General features: G+C 39.9%; 1 protein-coding gene across 3 annotated transcripts in view; it reads left to right on the top strand.

The window, feature by feature from the left end:
* The window catches only part of PBX3 (PBX homeobox 3), a 226,929-nt gene that overhangs the window by 206,788 nt on the left and 5,618 nt on the right, over positions 1-14,523 (top strand). For all 3 annotated transcript variants that reach the window (XM_049895373.1, XM_049895375.1, XM_049895374.1), the window contains exon 6: positions 13,510-13,675. In XM_049895373.1, coding sequence (XP_049751330.1) covers positions 13,510-13,675 — 166 coding nt within the window. The remainder of the gene's footprint in view (positions 1-13,509; positions 13,676-14,523) is intronic.

Genomic DNA, 14,523 nt, shown 5'->3' on the forward strand with positions numbered 1-14,523 from the left:
CTGTTTGGTCTATGTGCAGAACCGTTGTTAAGCAGGTGTGTGGCAGACAGGAGCTCTCTTCTGGGTGTTACTCTTCTCTCACAGCAAAGTTTATTATGCTCAAGTGTGTGTGGGAGCACCCCTTTTTCCCTGCTCTCACTGCTGCCTGTTCCCCATTGCCGGAATCCCACCAGCACTAGGAGCATGGCCTGGCTCCCCTGGTATCTGAAGTTCCTGTGAAAAGGGTGACCTGACCTTAATCACTGCAGGAAGCAAGCATGGCTTGTACCCCATGGACCTACAGAGGGTTTTGTTGTTGCTCATGTTGCCTGATTGTTTTAAGAAAAGGAAGTACTAACATCTGTTGGGTGCCTGATATATCCCAGGCACAGTTGTATGAATTTCACATATTATCTCATTTAATGTTCACAACAGCCCTATGGAGGAGTAGGCATCATTAACCCATGTAGTAAGTGAGGAAAAAAGAACCTTAGATAACGTGACTTGCCTAAGGTAACACAACCAAGAAATTACAGGGGTGGGATTCACACACAGGTCTGTGTGGCTCTCAAGGCCATGATCTGACCATCCTCTGGGTTCTCAAGGGAGTGCACACAGTGTGGTTTTCCGAAGCGTGTGAAGCTTTTGGTCCTTATATAAACATTACTGAACGCATACCCTTGGGAGGGAGAGGTGTGGAATGAGATTTAAGGTTTATTAACACTATTAACTTTAAAAATTGAACAGTATCTGGCTTTCATCTCTCATTTCAAATTGAATCACATAATGGGGATAAAAACATATTGATTAAGGAGAAACTATTTATTAGAGGTAAAATTGTTTACCATGTAAATATGCTGCATATTCCATTATACACGACTTCGCATTTCAACATTTCGTAATCTGTTACATTTAATTAGACACAGTACATAAAGTAGACATCACGAGTAAACATGGGAAAACACAATGGCAAATTTTTCTGAGGTTTGTGCTTCATAAATTTTCAGTTTGCTGATTTCAATAATGATGTTTTAATGTCAGCTGCTTCTTTTTCAAACAAATGCTAGCTCCTTTCTGATGCAGTTTATGCAAGGAAGCAAAACTAAGGATGAACTATAAAATTCTGCAGTTCTGCCTTTTGAAGATTTAGTCTTTAAGTAATAATTTTTATCTTTTATTTACCATTGTTATTAGCATAATAAATAAATACAGTAATAGAATTTGAAATGGAGGATACAATTAAAGCTGATTGATTGATTTTCAGTGTTTGTAGAGATATTGTAGATGGTTTAGCTTTTTTGTTTTGAGCATGGAGTTTGGGATAGTATTTGAGATTTACAACGTGTCTGATTTTAAATATTTTAAGAATTCTAGGACCTGCCGATCATTTCCTCCAGATAGAGTGCAGGAATGACATCATTCATTCCTGTAGCTCCATGGACCAGCACAAGGCCTGGCATTTATAAAAGTTGTTCAATGACTGCTAAGTGACTTTGTAAAAAAGATTTAATTTTTTTTTCATTAAAAGGTGCTTTTTTCCTAATAAGTATCTAATAGTTGCTTAACTGAAAAAAAAAAAAAATTGAAAAATACTTGAAAATAAACAGAAAAAATACAAAAACAGAAATTACATATAAACCCACCTTCAGAGATAACCACATCCCATCCTGTGCATGTTTGTATATGTGTGCACCTGTATATATCTATGTGTATTTTTATTTTTTAAAAAAAAAGCTCATGCTGTCTGCAAAGAAAGAAAAAGGTGTTGTTTCTTCCTCTTTACAATATGTTATGAATAATTCTCCCATCTCAGTAAATTTTCTTCCTCAATCTGATTTTTAATCGATGATAGTATTCTATTATACAGATGTGCTGTAAATTAATCTCCTTTGTGGGGAGGGGAATTATAATTAGGACTGTAGTGGTTATCTTTGTAAATGTGTCTCTAAATATTTCCTTAAGATAAGTCTTAGTAATGCTAGGTCAAAGGGTGCCGGCTTATTCTCCAAAAAGGTTATGCCAAATAATACGTAAACTGAATCTGCCTCGTTAAGTTTATTCCTTTAATCAGAATACTTTTGATTTCTTGAAGCTGATAAATTTGTTCTTTGTCTAGTTCCAAAAGATCATTGTGAGACATTGAAGGGGTTGCCCAGGTGAGCTGAAGGTCTTTTCTGGGTATAGCCTTTCCACAGGATTCCTGCCCTGGCTGACACAGAGAACTTACGTTGTAACCAGAGTTAGCCTGATCACTTAAGGCAACACATACTCTACTGAGTACCTGAAGATTTTTGAAAGGGTACTTGGGCACAAACGATTTTAAGGCCTTCACCGTCCAGCTTCTCTTATCTATGTGTACATTGCTTCCTGAAATTGATCCGCCTAAGAAAGCTGTGTGGCAGAGGCATCATATGGATTGTTTTTTTCCCCCTCCTCCCTTTTCCCACTTGAGATTTACAGCATGTCTGATTTTAAATATTTCAAGAATTCTAGGACCTGCTAATAATTTCTTTATTAAAGAAAGGAATATTCCCACCCTATGGTTCACTGCCCCAAAGTATGAGGATCACTTGGGTGTCCAACAAGGGATAATGTGAAATACTGGTGATAACAAAGCTCCCTACAGACAGTACTTCATAACCCTCCACCCATCTGATTAAGAAAGGCATGTCTGATAAAATCATACTTTTTATGGTCCATATGTGTTTATCAAAATAAGTATTTGTTTTGCTTTGATCAATTTTGAACTAATTATAATGATAGCTTAAGCCAAGAAGGAAATATTAAACATGTTGTTGTCAGGTGCCGTGAAGTTGACTTGGACTCATAGCTACCCTGTGTACAACAGAATGAAACACTGCCTGGTCCTGTGCCATCTTCACAGTTGTTGCTATGTTTGAGCTATAGTTGCAGCCACTGTGTCAATCCATCTTGTTGAGGCTCTTCTTTTTTCTCTGACACTTTACTATGCATGATGTCCTCCCGGGGCTGGTCCCTTCTGATAATATGTCCAAAGTATGTGAGACAGAGTCTCGGCCATCCTTGTTTCTAAGGAGCATTCTGGCTGTACTTCTTCCAAGACAGATCTGTTCATTCTTCTGGCAGTCCATGGTATATTCCATATTCTTTGCCAACACCATAGTTGAAAGGCATCAATTCTTTTTCAGTCTTCCTTATTCATTGTTCAGCTTTCGCATGCATATGAGGCAATTGAAAATACCATGGCTTGGGTCAGGTGCACCTTAGTCCTCAAAGTGACATTTTTGCTTTTTAACACTTTAAAGAGGTCTTTTTCAGCATATTTGCCCAATGCAATATATCGTTTGATTTCTTGACTGCTGCTTGAAGAGTGGTAGATTAAACATGTAGAGCCTTATAGTTGGAGGAAATAAAAACAATTTTAAAATTTCAATTTCTGTGCTTTATAAAAGTATATTGCATTAGGATAATATGGGAGGGAAATTAAATGGAAATACTGTACACTTTTAAGAACAAAAAAGTGTAAAATTTCAGACTGTTAAAGAAGAGTATGTTTATATATCTTTTAAATGGATAGTGGTAAGCAAATTGCTTTGCTATTTATATTCAGTTGAATGCATTTTAAAGAATAGTGTTATAGGCTTATTTTAAAATGTCAACATTTATGACATACTGACATAACATTGTTTGCAACTATATGTACTTATAATGAAAAATTGTAGATGCCAACCTAAAAAATGTACAAGCAGGAAAAAAGTGTGTGAGGGGTACATGATTTTTCTAAATTACTTTAAGGAGTATTCCAGCAAAACTGCATGCGGACCATTCACAGAGGACACCTGGCCTCAGTTAGCCTCACTAGACCACAGTCCTCACTTCTTTCTAGAATCGTAGGCTTGGTCCCCTCCACTGGGCAGTAGCATATTTAGTACTTAGGGGTGTGAGATAATGTGTAGCCCTCCTTTTCACTCTTTCTGTTACCTAAATTGCTCACCCCTTTCCTCTTCCGTAGCCAGAGCCTGCCAGCGCTTCAGAGGACTTTTGCTCTTGCTCAGTCCCAGGCACCAATGCCTTCTCCCTCTCCATTGCCATCTCATTCTCCCCAGTAGAAGTGATCCTCACTTGTTAGTTCTCTACTCAGATGCCACCTCTTCCAGAAACACTGCTTTCCCTTCAGAATGACTTTCTTCTGCTTTCGTCATGAAAGAGATGTTTAGAGGTTGTCATGGACTGAGTTATGTCCCCCCCCAAAATGTATGTATCAATTCCCCATATTGTGTGGTTGTCCTCTATTTCGTAGCTGTAATTGTATGTTAGAGAGGATTAGGGTGGAATTGTAATTTTATGTTAAATAGGATTAGGATGGGATTGTAACACCCTTTACCAGGTCACGTCCCTGATACAGTGTAAAGGCAGTTTCCCTGGGGTGTGGCCTGTGCCATCTTTTATCCGTCAAGAGATAAAAGGAAAGGGAAGCTAGCAGAGAGTGGGAACCTCATGCCACCAAGAAAGCAGCGCTGGGAGCAGAGCGCATCCTTTGGACCTGAGGTTCTTGTGGTGAGATGATCTCAAACCAAGGGAAGACTGATGACAAGGACCTTCCTCCAGAGCCAACAGAGAGAGAAAGCCTTACCCTGGAGCTGGCACCCTCAAATCAGACTTTCAGCCTACTGGACTGTGAGAGAATAAACTTCTCTTTGTTAAAGCCATCCACTTGTGGTATTTCTGTTATAGCAACACTAGATGACTAAGACAGAGGTTAAAAAGGGAAAAAGGGAGTTAAGTTAGAGAGAATGAAAGTCTTTGGGATCTGGGAAGGGTCCACAGGAAAAGGAGGCAGCATCCTACGTGTTTGGCTCATTTGTGTGTCACCATGAGCTTCTAGAGGTTTTTATCTCTGGAACATGGGGTCTCAATAAAAGTATGATTGAATGGAATCTGAGGTCCAGGTCAAGTTCCTCCTTACGTCGGAAGTCTTCTGTGATTTTCCAGACTTACTGGGACTTCTCTTCCTCCAAATCCCGGCTACACTTAGAATCTGTACTGTACAGCTCAGGGTATGATCATCCACCATCCTGCATTTTTTGCTAATTATTTGGAGTGTCTAACATTGTTTTCATTACCAGATTGTAAATTCTAGGCAGACAGAACCCACGTGTTTATTTTTTCATCCCCTCAGAGCACCTAGTATGGTACTGATAATAATAGAGATGCTCAATAAGCATTTCTTAATAGATTGTAACAAAAGAAAATGTTGATGGGGAGTCCTGGGGTTGAATTCTGGATCCATCACACTTTGCTGTGTGATTTTGGGCACCCGATTTACAGTCCATGTCTCTTGTTTCTTCATGGATGAAGCATGGGTGATAGTAATAACTAACATTTATTGAATAATTGCTATGGGCCAAAATTATAATGGACCTAACAACACTGTGAGGAATTTACTATTACTATATTACTATATATTTTTTTTTATATTTATATATAGTATTACTATATTACTGTTATTATTCTTATTTTATATGAAAAAAGACAGTAACTAAAATAATCTGCCAAAAGTCGCAGTAAATGGATTTGGAACCAGACTCTGAGTCCAAAGCACTTAACCTCTGTGCAGTACTGCATACGTCTGACTTCTCTACCTCAAAGAATCCAGGGTTCTAAATGAGATTGTATATAAAACTTTTTGGAAAAGGTTTAAAATGCTATACAAAGATGAGTCTACTTGTTATATTATGTGGAAAACATTTTTACTCTTTAAAATTAATTGCCAATGTGTAGCTGAATTGGGTGGGGAGAACTGCACGGCTGTAGTATGAGAGAGACTGGAAGCTTTTCTAGCCGCTTCTTGGCCTTGCAGAAGATTTCCAGAGAATCAGCAGCCTGAGCAATATTTACTACTCGTTGCCCCTGATTACCAAAGGCTTATAGTATGGGGCTGATAATAATAAACATCAGTAGAAGAAGGACAGTATTTATGCTTTTATTCCTGTTTTTAATTGATTTTAAAATTCTTGCCTGGCCCTTCGCCTTCTGCACAATCCAGAGTTGTGAATCCTTGACACGAGGCTCAGAAGAGAAGCACAGAACAACGTATTCCCTCTTTCCCTTCACCAATATCCTGCCTTGATTCTGTTCTGGGACTGACGTACAGAGATGGAACCTGCTCTGTTTACTTAGTGCCAGTGTGTACAGCCCTCCCCTCGATGAGCACTGTGTGGAAAGGGCCTACAAGTGATCTGTAGCTTTTGTTACTTCCCACTGGGGTTCTTTTGCAACTGATTATATCTGTATTTAAATTTATAGAAAAAATTCCTAGACTTAAGTGTCGATTTATACATTAATTATGCTGATTTCTGTTGCAGCAGTGTGGTCTTAATAGCTGATTGCTATGATACTCAAATCTGTGATATCAGAATGTGACGTGCATATTTTAATTTGAGAAATAGTTTAACATTTTTAGATATTCATTTAGATACGGTTATGCAGGTTAAACATAACGTATGATCACTGCTTCTTTCATTGCTTCCAATTAAACCTTGCTTGTTAGTTTAACCTCTAGGTAATCCCATCAAACAATTGATGTCAAGGAAACACTGCCCACAGTAGCTTCGGATGAGTGGCCATTAATTTTAATTGCCTTGATATTAAAGATTAAGAAGTATTGGGACTAGCAGAATAGGAGCGATCTAATGTCAAGCAAATCCACTTGCTAAAGCTTCCCCAGGCTGCTGGTGATATTAAAATTTTACTGTGAGAATTAAATAAACCTTTATTAGTGATGACTGTTGTTTGATTGGTCCAGGGGTATGCATAAACAGAGGATTCTTACATATCTAGAGATGAGACCTTCAATGGTACAGAGATTCCTCAATTATGAAAATGTTAATAAAGCTGTAATCTGATTTTCCAGGCTAGGTTTCATTAATGTATTATAGCTTCTCTGATTGTCAAGGTAATATTAACTATAAAGTATGGAATACAGCAGAGAATTGTTTAGAAGAAGAGAATTCTAAGTTGGGCTCTTGTTGCTAAATTCAGAGTTGGGGAATTTTCATTAATTATGCTTAAGAAATGCCAAATTATCTCTCAACCAGGAATATCCCCTTGGTACTATGGATATATTCAATATTTAACTCTTTCTAAGACCTAATAGCTTTATTCAGGAAAGCTAGAGTGTTGTTATATATTTAAGGAGCTTTTTGCAAGCCACTTCTCTAGGTCTACATCCTGGGCCAAGAACATGTGTAATGGAAGATAAGATAGGTTCTAAGAGAACATACTTTGACAAGCATAATCAGAATTTATACCTTTAGGGTCGTTTTTCCATCTTGATTCAGAACTTCTGTTGTTAGAATCATGTATTCCTATTGTAACAATGACTCCTAGTGGTCACTGAGACTGATGTTACCTGGTGCAAAAATGCCTCCCAGAGCATCTGTCTCCATCCTCCTTGAGGCCTGCGTGCCACATCAGCATCATTTCTGGCTTCTCCCTCTCCCCTGACTCTGACAGCTAATCAGTGGCCAAATTCTGTCTGTTCTTCCTCCATAATACTGACCTCTATTCCTACCGTTCATCCTGACTCATGCTCTCATTGCCTCCTTATCCTTCTACTCTCCTAACTCTTCGTCCCACTGCTACATCCTACACAACTATCATGCACACCTACCTCAAACATATGGGGCTCAATAAAGGGGGTTAGAGAAGGCAGGTTGAGGTTAGGCCCTGCAGGACTAAGGAGTTTGAGGGCCTCAGAATTTTTCAGTAGGCAATGGGAAGGCAAGAGTGACTAGCTCTGGAGGAAAAGGAGGAGTTAAGAATGATTTGGAGGTTCCTATCTTGAGTAAGTGGGTAGATGATCGTGCTATTATTTGAGAAAAGAAGATACTAGAAAGAGAGATTAGGAGGGGGTATGTAATAAGTCTTTAGTTCTCTGCAGTATTGTCTTGTGGGGGGAGTAGACTAATACTGTGACGGTCTGGACGTCGAAACTAAAGCCATGAGTGGAAATGAAAGGGAACTAGATTTAGTTCAGAGTAAAGAGAACTGCATATCCGTTTAGAACTATTCAACAATAGAATTAGGTATTTTGTGACGTAGTAAGTCCCACATTGCTGGAGATGCCATGAACACAAAGAGAAAATAGAGAAGGAGGTGGAAGTTCAGAGGCTATGTGGGTTCTGTTCTAGACCTATTGAATTGGAGCTTGTGGCAGAACAATTGTATGGAAACCTCTTAAAAATTGAGAACTGAAACTGCAGAGAAGTTTGGGATAGAGATGGAGATCTGGGAGTTATTCATACAGAAGTGGTAATTGAAGTCATGAATATGGGTAAAATTGTTCAAGGAGAAAGAAAGAAAAGGGCCAAGAGCTGAGGCTTAGAGAATATACACACACACCCCAGGGCTTCAAACCAGTTCTTCCTGGTTCAGTCATGGCTGAGGAAACGAAACTGGAACAGACTCAAATTTTTAAAATTTGGGTGAACCGAAATGATAACAGGAATGAGAAAAATGGTGGTTGAAGCCCTGCTAGAAACCTAATCTCCCTCTTAGAAAACAAGGACAGCATATGTGTTGCATAGCAACCAAACCTCTTGCCTGTGGGATTTTGAGCAGAGTTGGAAATGGCAGTGCCCTGCTTAAAGGTGGTGGCCGACTGCAGTGCTTTGAATGTGTGTCACTCTCCACAGTCCTGCCAATAATCCAATCTCACGCATCAGGCTCCTGGAATGGCTCAGTATGCCACTTCCAAGTCTCCCTTTCCAGGACTTTGACCTGTAATTTTTTCCATTTGGACCACCCAAATTGTGAAAATTTGGGCCTGCTCTGGTTTCACTTTGTCAGCCATTACCAAACCAGTTCAAACCCGTTTGAAGCCCTGATACATACACACACCCTCTTGTGTCAGGGAAGGAGCGGATGGTGAAGGAGACCCAGTACCAGTTGCTATCAAGTCAGTTCCAATTTATGGCAATCCCATGTGTTTCAGAGTAGGACCCATGGTATTGCCGTGAGTTGGGTTTTCAGTGACTAATTTTTCAGAAGCAGATCGCCAGGCCTTTCTTCTGAGGCACTTCTGGGTGGACTCAAACCTTCAGCCTTTTGGTTAGCAGCTGAGTGCGTTAACTGTTTGTACCACCCAGGGACTCCATTAGAGGAAAAGCAGAAGTACAATGTGATAGAAACCAAGCGAAGAAAGAACTTTATGAAGGAAGGATGGTTATTTTAAGTATCAGACACTGCTGAGAAGTCAAACAAGGTGAGGAGAGAGAAAGGGCCAGTGGATTTGGGACAGGAGCAATACCCTGTGAGTGTTTTCATAAAGACGTGGGGCTGTAAGGCAGATTGCTAAGACTTAAAGAGTGTCTATTGAGGAAGCTGAGAGAACAAGTATAGGGCACTCGTTCAAGAAGTCTGGCAGCCACTAAAGGTAAAAGGAGGCAGCAAGGTCAAGGGAAGATGAGTTTGTTTTATATTAGGGGAAATTTGATCATTTTACAGAGAATGAGAGATTTAAAAGGCCCTAGAAAAAGTTAGAAAAAGTAGCTAATGGCATCAAGTCTCAGAGTGAATGGAAGGAGATGGGACACAGAAAGAATAAGGTGGCTTTGCAGAATAATGGAAGGACATGCAGTTGAATACCTTTTCTCTATTATGCTGTTTTACCTCATCACTTCTGTGTTCATCATCTTGCTTTGGAAATAACAACAAAAAAAAAATGATATACCTTTTGTGCTATCATTTGCTTATTTTACAAATATCAGTCACTACCTGATGCTCTTTGCATGAGTTTGTCCCATACCCCGCTTTCTATGTTCTGTGAAATCTGGGCTCCTCTGAGAGCACCTGATGTGGGCACATTGGTTTCTTAAGATGATTCCCTTTTCTATTTTATTGGAGTAATTTACAGTTGTATCATCAGGAATGAGTCTTGAAATCACTAGTTTCTCTTGTAGGGGAGTCTTTGACCATGGGTTGATGCCTTTTTAAAGTGTTTTCTTTTTTGTTTTTTAATCAGCTTGCTTAAAGTTTTCTCTCCCTTCGTTGTTACAGTCCCGACATGAGCTAGTCATTTTCTCCTGATGCCTTGTGATGTGGCAGTAATACAGTGGAAAAGGAAGGGAAACATGCTCGAGTCAGAAGACTTAGGTTTCAATCCTGGTTTCACCTTTTTCTGATTTTATGCCTTTGGACTGATCCTTTGTCCTCCTCTGAGCCTCCTTCTCCCCATCTGTAAAATAAGGCTGGTAATACTTAGTTTATGGGATTGCTGAATGGGTTAAGTGTGAGCTTTGAGAGGTCTGCATGAAACACAGAGCTGGCATTCAGTGAAAGTTAGCTAAATCTCATTCTTCTGTTGTTCTTGTGTCATCTGACAGACTCGGCTTGAAGGTGGCATGATGGAGTCCTTACTGAAAGAGGGTGAGGAGTAGGGCTTATATTAAAGACACGTATGTCCTACAGCTGCTAAATCAGAGGTAGGGCATGCTTCTCCTTGAGTGCAACAACTAGTTAGCATGGTAGAATACAGCAAGTAGAAATAAAGGTCATATTTCATTATTTTAGAATGAATTTTTATTTTTTATTGAGGTATGGTTTTCATTCATAAAATGCACAGATCGTAAGCATCCAGTAAATTGACTTTTGACAGCTGTGTACATAAGGGGTTGGCCAACTTTTCTATAAAAGGCTAGATAGTAAATATTTTGGACTTTGCAGGCCAAGGGGCAAAAATCAAGGGTATTATATAGGTATCTGTATAACAATTTTGCATTGGGCAAATTGGCTACAAGAGATCTCTTTAAAGTGTTAAAAAGCAAAGATGTCACCCTGAAGACTAATGTGTGCCTGACCCAAGCCATGGTGTTTTCAGTTGCCTCGTACGCACGCAAAAGCTGGACAATCAGTAAGGAAGACCGAAGAAGAATTGACGCCTTTGAATTGTGGTGTTTGTGAAGAGTATTGAATATACCATGGACTGCCAGAAGAACGAACAAATCTGTCTTGAAAGAAGTACAACCAGAATGCTCATTGGAAACGAGGATGGTGAGACTGTGTCTCACATACTTTGGACATGTTGTCAGGAGGGATCAGTCCCTGGAGAAGGACATCATGCTTGGTAAAGTAGAAGGTCAGTGAAAAAGAGGAAGACCCTCAAGGAGATGGGTTGACACAGTGGCTGCAACGATGGGCTCAAACATAGCAACAATTGTGAGGATGGCGCAGGACCAGACAGCATTTCGTTCTGTTGTGCCTAGGGTCGGTATGAGTCGGAACTGACTCGATAGCACCTAATAACAACATATAACAACAGAGGAGCCTTGGTGAGGCAGTGGTTAAATGCTCAGCTGCTAACTGAAAGGTTGGTGGTTCGAACCCATCGGCCACTACACGGGAGAAAGATGTGGTAGTCTGTGTCCATAAAGATTACAACACTGGAAACCCCATGGGGCAGGTCTGTTCTGTAGGGTCGCTATGAGTTGAAATTGACTTGATGACGATGGATTTCTTTTTTTTTTTTTTGACATATAACAAGAGAGAAAACAAATTTCTACAAAATTTTTATTCATGAATTCCACATAATTTTCACGTGTCACAAAGTATTCTTTTGATTTTTATTTTAACCATAAAAAAAGGTTGACCATATAAAATCAGGAGGCAGGCCAGATTTGGCGTGTGGGTCATAGTTTGTCGACTGTTTGTACACATCTGTGTAACTGCCATCTCAATCAGCCACCTAGTCCTTGAGATTAAGAGTAAATGAGCAAATGTGTGCAAAGGTCTCTACATAATGCTTGGCACATAGGAGATGCTCATTAAATGATAGTTGTTATAACCACTACTATTTGATACGAGGTGCAGTGGTTAAGAGCTCAGCTGCTAACCAAAAAGATTGGCAGTTTGAATCTACCAGCTGCTCCTTGGCAACTTTATGGGACAGTTCTACTCTGTCCCGTAGGGTCGTTATGAGTCAGAATTGACTCGATAGCAAGGTTTTTTTTTTTTAGCTATTTGATAGGAAGGAAAGATACATACATAATCCTTCAGAAAAAGAAAATGATGGTGGAATAGAAATGGCTCGACAGTCCCAACCTTAAGTGTAGTATATTTACTTCTTGATGGGTTTTCGCCTGCTGAAGCTATGTTCATGGTTGTTGCATGGGTCCTCTGTGTGTGTGTCTGCAAATGTGTGCTCATTTTTGTGTGTGTGTGTGTACATGAGCACACAGTGACCTCCCCCCCGCCGAGGCCAGGACAGCATATGGACAGTATCAAGGCCAACACTGCCTTACTCATGTGGCTCCCTTGCAGGACTCTTTGGCTGCTTCTGGAAGGATGAGTGCCATAGGTTGACAAATGAAAGTTCTACTATCCAGAGCAATTAAAGGCTTGGCAGAGATGCAGATGATCAACAAGGGTTGCCCATTGGTGCAAATTGGCTTGGAGGACTCTGAGCTACTTATCACTCCTTATTTTTCCTCAGGGCCCCTGAATAGGGGATAGTAAACTTCAGGGTAGAACAGTGACCCCACCCAGCCCAATACCGCAGCGGTATGCCTCTTGGACACATTATTAAGAAATTATTGAAAAGTATTTTCAAACTGTTACTTTAACAAAAGAGAGGTAGATCTTTTTGTGTAGCAAGTGAGTACTTTCTTATAAATTGTCATGTAGCTTTTAGCTTCTTTTTTTTTTTTATATGGCTCTATAGGTGCCTGAACATGTAATGTAACTACAAGCGATGAGTGTTGGGTGCAGTTTTGCTGTCTATGAAGTGTGATGAAATCTGTCTGTTGCCAAGATCATTTCTTCCATTAGTACTGGCTGACATCATAAGTAGTTTGCAAAAGAAATAAATGTTTTCCACCCAATGAAATACGCTGCTCCTCTGTATTTACATTTAACCTTATCGGAATTTCTTAAGTTTTCAAGTTGTGACCTTCCCATGTGTTAACTGGCAGAGTATGAGTAGTCATGTTGGTAGACTTACAGTGTCTTCTAAGGCAAGAGGCAAAGGGATTTTTCATCCATTCTTAATTGATACTGCTCTTTTCAGCAGATCAAATATTATTCTACTATTCAGCTGCCAAAATTGTTCTAGACCCAAAGTGAAAGATAAGTCATTGTTTCCCACATATTTATTATTTACCTAACTTAGCAAATGTCTCCTTCAGCCTTTTAGCTACTTCTTGGGGGCCTGAATGTTCATACATGATATACCAATTGGATATTTCTGCATATGAGCAGTGCTATCAGCCATTTTAGTGTTACTGTGGCTAAGTCCAAGATGCGGTGTTATTCCAAAGGAGCCTGAAAGGATTGTCGAGAGAGAGAGTGAACCGTAATACCATTCCTTTTAGAGCTTTAATTGTTGCTCGTTGGTGGTGCATTATCCATAGGATGTAAAATTACAAGCAAGGAATTGTGTTTCCCCTGAGGTAGATCCCCTTGGTGTCCAACAGTTAATATCAGAAGCCTGACATTTTATTTTTTTTTCCTTTTGACCTCTCCTCCCCTTCCCCACCATGTCTTTGTAACGTGTAGGTATCCAACTGGTTTGGCAACAAACGAATCAGGTACAAGAAGAATATTGGCAAGTTTCAGGAAGAAGCCAACCTCTACGCTGCAAAGACAGCCGTGACAGCCGCACATGCAGTAGCCGCAGCTGTGCAGAACAACCAGACCAATTCACCCACCACGCCAAATTCTGGTGCGTACAGGGTGCTTGCTCCCTACTTGAGCCAGGCAGCCTTATGCCACAAAGCCCTGTCCCACAGGCCAGGAGGTAGCCATACTGAGGGCACAGTGGAGTTATAAAGGAAGAATGTTCTTTTGTGTTAAAATGTGGGCTTGTTCTTGGGATGGGTAAATGAGTGTATGGCCAGAGCTGTAAACCCACTGTCCCCAGTGAGAACACCACTCTTTTCTGGTGGATTCTGGAACTTTTACATTTAATAGTGGTTTTTAATTCAGCAATCAGGCAAGGCGCTATCACTAGTAATTATTTTGGTGATACTGTTCCATATATCGCTTTAAGGTCAATAATGGTCTGTCGAATAATGAAATAGCACAAGTGTGAAATTTAACTGTTGCTGTGCATAAGGAAGCTGGAATGTTGTGTTGAAGTACAGCAGTGCTTTCTACCTAATGTCGCCGCAGACTCTATCCTGTTTTCCTTTTTAGCATTTCTTTACTACTGTCCAAGCAGTGCTAGCTTTGTAGGATTAGTAGGTTGTTAGCTGTTAAGGATATGGCCCTTAATACTTCGATGCAATACTTTTGACTCCTCATACAATACATTTTGGCCAAATTTTATGTGACATTTGTGATGGAGTTAGAAACATCTTAAAATTACAGAAAACTTGAATAACCACGAAAGCCCAAACAGATGGACTGGAGTAACAGTTCAGGGGACTATTATAAGGAGGCCTTTTAAGTATATCATTAAAAGTTCCGCATATGAGGTTTTTTTTGTTTGTTGTGTCCCCTCCCCCCAACGCCATCTCTTTTTAATGGCACTTAGTAATGGGTAAAAGCAAAGTAGGTAAAACATATGTG

The sequence above is a fragment of the Elephas maximus genome, chromosome 9 (assembly GCF_024166365.1).
Source record: "Elephas maximus indicus isolate mEleMax1 chromosome 9, mEleMax1 primary haplotype, whole genome shotgun sequence".
NCBI classification, from domain to species: domain Eukaryota; kingdom Metazoa; phylum Chordata; class Mammalia; order Proboscidea; family Elephantidae; genus Elephas; species Elephas maximus.